Genomic DNA, 10,645 nt, shown 5'->3' on the forward strand with positions numbered 1-10,645 from the left:
ATACAGGGAAAGCAGTTAAGGCAGTTAGGGGGGGAGGTTACCTGTCCTGGTTGGACAACTATCCTCTATCATTGACTGCTCTTCACTTCAATGTGTTTGTTCTACGCTGTGTGGCTTCTCCTACATGTGAGAGCACCTTCTAGCTTGTCCATCATTGCCTGGCAGGATCTCATTTGAGACAAATTTACAAGAAATGAACTCAGGTTCTCATAGTCACTCCCCTCCCCACCAATAGAGTATTTTTGCTCCAGAGATTTCATAAGGCTTGCTTTGATTCCTATCCATTCACTTTGATGGTGTTAACTACCATTGAGTTGTTGTTATGTGCTAGTCGAGTTACCTGAGACTCATAGTGACCCTATGTTACTGCAGCTCTGAAGCCTACTCTATCCTGAGCCAGTCTCACTGACTCCGACACACTATCCCCATTGCCCTAGTCACTGTATCAATCCATCTCATCCGGGGTCTTGTGTTCCTTTGCTGTTCCTCCACTCTTCTGAGCATGATGTAGATACAGTTAAATATTTGGATCCCTTTCTCTTGGAAATCCAGTGTAAGCAGAGTTAACAGTAATATTAATTGAAAACTTTCTGAGGGTGAGTACTGTTCTAAGTGCCTTGTATGTATTGACTCATTTAATTCTCAAAATAGCCATACATATTTATATAACAATTTAAGATATAATCATGTAAACATATAGTAGCCCTTCCCAGTTTTGAGACTTATTCAAAAAGATAGTGGATGGATTTGGCTGACTCCTATACTATTTGATAGTGATAGGGGAAAATTTGGGACCTTCCACTAACACCAAAAGGGAAGATTTTAGTCATAATTTTAGGAAATGGAGAAGTAGAAAGGTCAAGGAATATGCAAGGGTCACACACTTCATGATTGGAAGGGCTGGGATTTTTATCTGAGCCACCTGGCCCCGATCTCGTGTACTTAAGTCCTCCACTTTTTGACCTGAAAACCTTTCAAGTGAGCTAACATTTACAGAGTACTGAATACAGGTCTGACTCATTCTAAGAACTCTATCTGTAGATTCTTGCCCTCTCCTCAATTCCCCTGGCTCTTTGTTTTTTTATAATGTGGAAATTGAAGCTCTGGATAGTTAAGGAACTTCCCCAAATACACATGACTAAATGGCCGCATTAAAATAAGCTTCGCTAACCCCAGGACCTAGGTCCTATCTACACTCTGCAGCAAAACCTGATCAAACTCATTGCCATCAACTTGACTTCTATTCATAACCACCCTTCAGGGTTTCTGAGACTGTACTTTTCTCTCATGGAACAAGCTCTAACAGAATTTGTCAAGCTTTTTCTTAAAGGTCTAGCTAGCAAATATTTTAGGCTTTGTCAACTAAGAGGCAAAATGGAAGATATCATGTAGGTATTTCCATAATCAATGAAAAATAGAAAAACTATCTTTAGCTTGATTAAAAAAATAAAACCAAGAGGCCTACTAGATACGACCAACTCCTGCATTTACTATCTGCTGCATCTAGGACTCAGAGGAAAACGTTCCAACACCACCAAAACGGCAACACGTTTGACTCTTTGAGCACCAACTTCCCTCAAATGCACGCTATCATAGAACAGAAGCCCATTATGGTTTCAAGGGGTTTCATAAAACCAAGAGTTTATTTATTACCTTCTTTAAGGGCCAGAACCCAGCGCTGACGGCTCTCTCGGTCTGGGGCAAACACATACAGGAGGTAGTTATCGTGCACAACCTAGAAACAGTACAGAATTAAGGTGAGCAGTACATCCTGCAATCAGTAAGTGACTACACTTCCATCTGAGTTATTGGGCAGTGGGCTGGGTCTCAGGAGTTTATCAGCATGCAGGCAAACATCTGTGTGACCAGGGCGCTGTCAGTTTTACTTAGCTGCATGGGGGCAATGTAGATACAGGGGGAACTTCTACAGCATAAGGCTGCTCCTTGCAGATTTGTGCCACCAGTAAACAATATATTTAAAAATCTGTCTTGACTTTTTTTTTTCTGGGTGATTTACTTTTATTTTAAAATGCCTAATTGTTAAATTGTTAGTTTACTTTGAATTCCTTGTGTGTCTCACTTCTATTTTTTTTAAATTTAGTTTGTTTTTCATTTCAATGAACATCTACAGAGATTTTGGAATTCCATTCATTCATTGTTGCACTGTCTTGACGTCTTAAGAGGAACTTCTTTTTGACTATGCAGCATCTTTATTTCTCATGTTTATCAGTCATTTTAAAAAATCTGGTATACGAGGAAATAAACTATTAGATTGCAAATTTACAAGCAAGACTTTTTTTAAAAAAAAACCACATTTTTAATTTACTTTAAAATCACACACACAAAAAAAGGTAAAAAATAAAATAGGGCAGCATGTTCCTGTGTCCTCTTTACCTAGATTTCCCCTGTGATAACATCTTATGTAACCCTAGCACTGCTTAGAGATCAGGAAATTCGCCTGAGTGCAACACTATTAACAAACCTACACACCTTTGCATTTCACCATTTCCCCCCCGCCCCATATTCTCATTTGTAATGACTGAAAGATGCATGCCATACCTTTACTTTTCAGTCATAAACCTTTAATTCATGAAGTCACTTTTCTCACGGGAAAACAGTCCTTCTCAATCTATGCCAGATTAAAAAGAGATATTTGATATTCCTCAAATTGGCAAACCAGGAGGATGCCTAGGATGTGCAGATCCATAAATGCCAAGAGTAATAAGCTGATTGAGTTAAATCCTGCAAGAAAACGGTCTCCTAGCTCTGCCCAATAGAGCTTTCTATAGAGGTATGTTCTGTATTCACGGCTTTTCTAATACTCTCCATGTGTGGCTGCAGAGTAAGTGAAATGTAACTTCTATGACTGAGGAACTGAATTTTAATATTATTTTAATTAATTGATAGTAAAGTAGCTACTTAGGTGGTAAAAACTACTGAGTTCTATGCAGCTTCAGAAGTTTCCTAGATTGCAAATTTGAGTCTAGCTATCCAGAAAAGCAATTTATAGCCCAAAGATTTAAATGTCTTTTTCCAAGTCAAGTAATAAATAGTACTGGAAGGACAACAGGCCTAGGTCTCTTGATGACAGCTTTTTTTTTCTCTCCACCTCATTTCATCTCATTGTAAAGAAACTGGAGCAGACTCATAGCTGACCCTCCATTGGGTTTCTAAGCCATAAATCTGAGAGGAGATTGTTGCCCAGCTTTCTCCTGCAGAAAACTGGTGGATTTGAATCACCAGAGAGGTGTGGCTTGTGGGCTAGCAGCACAGCTCCCTATGGACTATACCGCTGAGTAGTTAGGACTTTCCTTGAGGTAGCAAGGTGCTCGTGTGATACCGTGGTAAGGTATTTGATTACTAACCAATAGGTCAGTTCTTCCGATCCCACCAGCTGCTCCATGGGGGAAAGATGAAGCAAATGGGCAAGAGCTGGTGTGAAAAACAGCATGTGCAAACTTTGTAAGCAAATCAGTATAAAATAAAAATTTAGTTTTAAAATATTTTTTAAAAGGCTGTATAGCTTTGGAAACCCTATGAGGGAGTTCTACTTTATTTCATGTGGTCAGGTCTTAGGAGGATCTGAATTGACTTAACGGTCGTGGGTTTTAGTGAGGTAGAAAAGACATGAAGGAAAAGAGAACAAGACACATTTTCAAGATTTTGAACTTAAAATGAATGAATCTGTTATTTATTATGACAGAGCCCCCCCTCTGTTATTTATTATGACAGAGCCCCCCCCTTTTTTTAGAACTTAATTAACTTTATTTGCTAAAGAAATCCACTATGTGGTGGCCACAGCTGGAGCCGGAGTCCTCTGCACGAAGACTCCTTCTAGGTCTCAGTTTTAACTCTGGATCTTCCTTGTCTTATAATGACTAAAGGTTTTAAGTACGGTTCAGGGGGCAGGCACTGCCCTTCTTTGGCCTGATGGACTTACCTGAAAGGGGTATTTATAGTGGCATGGGATGATAATGTCGCTTTTCACAATCTCAACACATTTGATTCGGGAGAGTTCAATGGAACCCTTCAATGTACGCTTTTTCTGTGGGGAGAAAAGCATATTCCATTTCAGCAAGAGAGAAGACAGACTACTTTTCATTCAGACTACTTCTAGAAATCCACTGCTATAAAGACCTATTGGCTTTGTAAACCAAAGCCCTCCCACCGCAAATAACAGAAACTGCCTGCTGGCCCTCAGAGTCTGAGAAAAGCAATGTCAACAGATTCCTGGGAGACCTGACCTATGAATTGCCTTCCTATGAGGTGACAGATTTTCATCTATTGAGTTAAGTGTCTTATAGTCAGTCCACTGTCCTAATGATGAATAGTATCACTATTCACCACCACCATTTTCATTTAGGAGTGAGTTCAGTTTTTACTTTATGATTTTTTAAACCCAGGCTGATTAGTTGAGGCACAGAACCGAGATGAAAAAGCCAACATGTACAAAAACTCACTACTATCAAGTTGACTCCAAATTGTTGTCACTCTCCATTGGGTTACTGAAGTTACAAATATTTGTGGGAGGAGACTACCAGCCATTTTCCTAAGAAGCATTTGGTGCCTTCAAAGTAACATTTTCCTTTGTAGGCTCATGTGTTCTGTATTATGCCATCAGTGTATTTAATGCACAGAAGTCTTATAGTGTTTCTTTTTTATTTGTTTTTTTTAAAATAGTCTATTCATTTTTTAAATACAGAACTTCTTCATGTTTATCATCATACATTGAATAATATGAACATAAATGACAGAAGTCTTTACAACAGCTATTCCATTCCCTCCATTCTCTCCACTCCCCTCAATTGGTCAAGGTTAATAATTAGAAAGTAATACATTCTTTTCCTCATGCAGTTCAAGGCTATATGTAAGCAAAAATGAACATCTGTTCTATATTGTGGTTTACAACTTGCTTTTGTAATGTAATGATGTACTAAGGGATCTTTCTTCCCTTAAAACTTCTGAAAATACATTTGCCCTTTGAATGCATACTATCTTCTCATTTGAGACTCCCACAGCTAGTACAAGCCCCAAAACTGCCCATAATCACAGTTCTTTGGAGTGGCTAATCTGTTTTTCAAAAACAGCTAGGCACAAGGGAGCTGCCTGTGCTAACCATCTACAGTGATGTGTAAACAGGGAACTGAGCTTTGAAGTTACCTTGCTGTTTGACCTGTACTGGGTTGATTTGTCAGCAATGTGCGTCACGAAATGAAACATAAGGTTTATGGCAGTGATAAGGCAACTCTGTAGGCATTTTTTTTTTAACATTTTGAAACCCACTAATTTCAGGTTTCTCTGAAGGTATAATCAGGACATGTGTTATCAATGCCCCTAAGACCAAGTGCTGAATGAAGGTACCAACTAGAAGCACAGTTACAATATTAATGAGATTTAAAGCTAGTGCACTTAACTGTCCAGGGAATATTTATTAAGAGCTGGTGTTAAGCTGGACATTCATTATTCCGAGCACAAGGAAGAAGGTGATGAAGATGACAGGTCCTTTCTTGGAACTCATACTCTAATTGAGAAGGGATACAATAAGCAAGTGCTATAAAGAGGCACCTTCAAACAAAGACCTGACATCTGCTTCTACAAGGTCACACAGTCTTGAAAATTGTATGGACCATTAGATGGTTCTAGTCTATACAAATGAGGTCACAAGGAGTCAAAATCAACTCGACAGCAACCGATGTGGTTTGGTTTATAAAGAGAAAATAGTAAGTTTTATGTGACAAACTTGTGGGCAAGCTTCTTAAGAAAGAGTGAGCATTTGAGAAGAGATTAGAAAGTTGAAAAGAACCCAGACCTGAAAGGTTTAAAGTGAGCATCCTTAAGACATAATGATGAAGAGGTATGTGACCGAAAACTATTCCAGCTCAGTTGGTTGTTTGCGATGACCTTATCTCTGCTGGGGTCACATTGCTGTCAATATTGAGAAAAACCACCTCATCTGAATGATCTGGCCTTAAAGACCTAGCCTGGTGCCACTTTTTCCTTGAAATATTGGGATGTAGCCCCTCCAATCTCCTCTGTGTTCTTTGCATGCAGCCAGCACTTTCCCACCTCTGGACTTTTACTCATTATGGCTTAAGTTTTGGGTACCATATTTTTCCAACAATGAAACAAAATGTGAAAGCTACTATCTGGGATTTGGAAGGAGAAGTGGCATCCACTTCCATAATAGTTTGCCTCCGGAAACGCTATGAACCTGGAGAGAGAATGAAAGACACCCAGGCGTCGAGGACTCTCCTTCATAGGAGAGTCTGCAACTCGATGGCACTTAACAACAACAACAACAACAACAACAACAACAACAACAACAACAACAACTATCACGGGATATGTTGCATGCATTCTGTCTTTGCAAGTAGAGGTCCATTTTAGTACGTAGAAATCTTCACATAAATACTTGTGTAATAAAAAAGTAACCCCAAGAATGATCTCTATTTCACAGAGAAGGAACAGGAGGCCAAAGAGGTCGAGTCTCTCACACAAAGCAGAACAATGGTAAAGTGGCCACCACAGCTCATATGTATTGACTACTTTATAACAAGCTATTTCTAACCAGAGAATCTATAGAAGCCAGAGTCAGAAAGATATAATTCAAATCCTGCCACTCCTACTTAAGTGATCTGGGATATATCACTTACATTCCCTCAGCCTCAATTTTCTCATTAAAAAACAAACAAACAAAAACCCAACCCAAAACTATTAGAAACTTGCTTTCAAAGACTTTTAGGAGGATATCACTTGGTGAGTTAGGTATGCCTGACCCGAGGTGGAATATTTTCAATTGCCTCAAATGCTTGTGAAAACATGTGAATAAATAAAGAAACCCAAGAAACTGATGCAATCGAATGGTGATATTGTAAATGAATGAAGAACACTAAACGTAGCATGGAGTGTGGAAAAAACACATTTGTCTTGGAAGAAGCATAGAGTGCTCCTGAGAGACAAGAGCAGCAAGATTTTATCTCACATACTTTGGAGATGGTATCAAGAGGCATAGGTTTCTGGAGGAGTGCATTACTTTTGGTAGAGGATCAGTGAAAAAGACGAAGATACTTAATGAGATGGGGTGACACGAGGCTGCAACAATGAACGTAAACACAAGAATTGTGAGGGAGGGGTAGGATACCCCTGTCTTTCCTTTGGTTTAGCATAGAGTTGAAGAGAGCGGGAACCACCTTGATGGCATCTTAAGTGCTATTCAATATGACTACCAGGTGAAGTCACGTAGCCAATTAAAATTCTCTCAGAGACACAAATTAAAAAAGCAAAAAAAAAAAAAAATAAGGTAAATTCATTATAATGCTATCATTTGTTTAACTCAATATAACTGAAAAAAAAAATTATTTTATATGTTGCTGTTGTGGTGTCAGAACTGACCCATAGCTGACCCCCAGTGGGTTTTCAGAGGCAGTTAGTCACTCGGGAAGAGATAGCCCGTGCTTCTCCAGTGGAGCAGCTGGTGGCGTTGAGCCGTGTGCCTTGGGGACTGCAGTGCAGCTTCTTGCGACTCGGCCACCAGAGCTCCCTCATAAACAAAGTTTTAGAAAATAATGAGACTGGTGACATTTCAGAGCTGTGTTCATCTGATTAGGAATCCAGCTGTAAGTAAGTGGCATTGTTTTAGCTTTTGGAATGAACAGTTTTACTTTTTCCATTAACGAATAGAGAATTTTTAAATTAAAAAACAATAATGATATTTTTCTTGTCTGAGATGTGAAACTTTTGCGTGTTTCATAGCCTATCTCAAGCTGGGCTAGCTCTATTTCAGATGCTCAGTGGCTCACATGCAGCTTGTTGCTATGATGTTTTCTCCACTAAGTTCAAAGGGTCTCCTTGTTTTATTAATAGTTATTTCTTCCCATTCAGGATTTTAAGAGACTTTTGTGCCTTAACAGTTTGACAGGTGAGACTATACGTAGTACATCTGCTCTTCTACTGGGATTGGGTTCATGTCCCTTTGAGATTCTCATTTGCAAAAGTGTGCTTAGGTCTCTCCATCATGTCCATTCTACTTTGACAGACATGTGCCAAACTTCTCAAGATCTGTTCTCCGTCAATACAAGACACACACTGGTAGCAAGAGGGCCAGCTGTGCACCTCCATCAGGCTCAGGGGAACAGGAGGTCAATGAGCTAAACACAGTTCAGCCTCTGGGAAATGCTGCTGGCCTGTAATCATCCCAAACAACTGTGCTATTTCTGAAAAATACCAGTGCAAAGTCCTCCAAGGAAACCACAGAAAAAGCTGCCGGAGGGAAAATGCGACCAAACCAATCTGGCCCTTATTGTTGTTATTCTGTCTGCATCACCTGAGAGGAAGGCTGTGGAGCCTGGCTTGGCCTGGTCTTTTGTCTTGAACCGTGATCAACATTATGCTCTCTTCTTATTATATTGTTTCACCCTGGACATCTGGCATGTAGCAAACAGAATCCCACAAGAAGCTGATGCCTACATATTTGCATAAAGACAAGTCTGTGCGAGCTGCTTTCAGATTCTCTTTATTTCTATGTGAAGATATTGTAAAAAGCAGATTTGAGTTGTCAGATTCAGAGAAAGAAAGGGGAAAGCAAACAAAATAAAAGATGGCTCAGCTTAGGGAAAGATTTGGATCTGTTATTTGTAGGGTCGCTATGTTGATATTGTTGTGAACCATCAAGTCGAACCTGAGCAGTGGGTTTTCAGAGGCAGTTAATCACACGGGAGGAGCTTGCCCATCCTTCTTTCTTGGAGCAGTTGGTGGCTCAAACCACGTGCCTTCGGGATTGTAGCACAGCTTCTTGCCACTAGGCCACCAGAGCTCTCTGGATGGCTATGAGTTGTAGTCTATCCAATGGCACCTAACAACAACAATGCATACTCCAGGTTTCATGCTGCTTACTCACATCAACTCATTTAATCCTAATTCTACAGAGTATTATTGCTTATGCTCTGGTGGCTTAGTGGTAAAGAGTTGTGCTGGCAACCCAAAGATAAAAGGTTCAAATCCACCAGCTGTTCCACCCAAAAAAGAGGGACAATGTCTTCAGGGCCATTAACCACCTCTGAAAACCCTCTGGAGGGTCAACTTGGGGTCAGTTGTGACTAGACAATACACAACAACAATAACATCCCTACTTTATTAGAGAGGGGTTCCAGGGTGGTGCTCATGATTCATGTTCTTACCTGTTAACCAAAAGGTAGGTGGTGGAAATCCACCCAAAATTGCTTGGGAGAAAGACTTGGTGGTCTATTACCAAATACAAACCTTTGACTACTCTATAGTGCAGTTTTACTCTGATGTATGTGAGTACTATACTCATCAGCTCGGCCTGACTCCAGAGCATGAGCACTTAATATATACTCACGGCCTTGGACCCGTTCTTACTTTCCACTACACTCACCGAAAGCTTAGCAATTACTTGGACAGCCTGTTTCTTTAAGTTGTGCCCAACACAAGTTTGTGGCTTTTTCCCCCCTGCCAAAAATATGGAACGCTTCATGAATTTGGGTGTCATCCTTGTGCAAGGGCCATGCTAATCTCGTCTGTATTGTTCCAATTTTAGTATATGAGCTGCTGAAGCCAGCACCCTAGCACAGTTTGTGTTACATTTGCTTTGGCTAAATTTCAACTGGGGAGTACATAATCTGGTTCCTTAGAATGAAAAGCTCCTCTTTACTTCTATAACATTGGCCTCTTTGCTGCTTGGCTAACCCAGCAGATGCATAAAAAAAAATGAGAGATTGTCTGCCCACTGCCCATGGAAAGAAGCTATATCCATTTTCTCCTCCTGCAAACCAGCAGCTTCTCAGCATTGTCCTATGGAGAGGCAGAATGGTGAAAGCTTCCAGGCGTGTCAAACTGGGCTGAATCATGACTTGATTCCTATCAGCTGTGCGACCTGAAGCAAATATCTTGTTATGGGTTGAACTGCGTTCCCCCAAAACATGTGTTGTGAATCTTAACCTCGATGCTTGTGGTTATGATTCTATTTGGGAACAGGTAATTTTTATTATGCAGATGAGGCAGGGTTAGTATAGAATATGTTTGGAGCCAATCTCTTTTAAGATATATAGACATAAGGGAAGACAATGCCAAGCCATATGGAAGACTCCAAGCGCCTGGACACATTAGCTGGAAAGATAAGGACTTTTCCCCAGAGCTGACACAGAAAGAAAGCACTCCCATAGCTGGCACCTTCAGTTAAGACTTCTAGCCCCATCATCTGTGAGGAAATTTATTTGTCAAATCCAGTCATTTGTGTAATTTCTGTTATAGCTGGACTAGATAACAAAGACATAGTTTAACTTCTCCGTTGTCTCATTTTTTATCCCCAAGTGGGAAAAACAAAAGTTCCTTAGCCATTAGCTTAATTTAGAGACTTAAAAGAACTAGATACACCTATTAGGAAAGCTCTGGTGGCCTAGTGGCAAGAAACTGCACTGCAATCCCTAAAGCCTACAGTTCGAGGCCAGCAGCTGCTCAGTGGGAAAAGGATGGGCGATCTCCTCCCATGAGAGTAACTGCCTCTGAAAACCCACCAGATGGTTAGCTATGCATCGGTTCTGACTCTACAGTACACAACAACAACAAGAACACCTATGATCAAATTTAAATGTGATATCAGGATTGGTGGAGGATCCATCAACAATCT

General features: G+C 40.3%; 1 protein-coding gene across 2 annotated transcripts in view; it reads right to left on the reverse strand.

The window, feature by feature from the left end:
* Nucleotides 1-10,645, reverse strand: part of ITK (IL2-inducible T-cell kinase) — a 94,281-nt gene that overhangs the window by 61,169 nt on the left and 22,467 nt on the right. For both annotated transcript variants that reach the window (XM_006901976.1, XM_006901977.1), the window contains exons 2-3: nt 3,941-4,045; nt 1,654-1,735 (exon numbers count right to left, since the gene is read on the reverse strand). In XM_006901976.1, coding sequence (XP_006902038.1) covers nt 1,654-1,735; nt 3,941-4,045 — 187 coding nt within the window. The remainder of the gene's footprint in view (nt 1-1,653; nt 1,736-3,940; nt 4,046-10,645) is intronic.

Source organism: Elephantulus edwardii, unplaced genomic scaffold (genome assembly GCF_000299155.1).
Source record: "Elephantulus edwardii isolate Elephantulus edwardi_28Jun2011 unplaced genomic scaffold, EleEdw1.0 scaffold00354, whole genome shotgun sequence".
Classification (NCBI taxonomy): domain Eukaryota; kingdom Metazoa; phylum Chordata; class Mammalia; order Macroscelidea; family Macroscelididae; genus Elephantulus; species Elephantulus edwardii.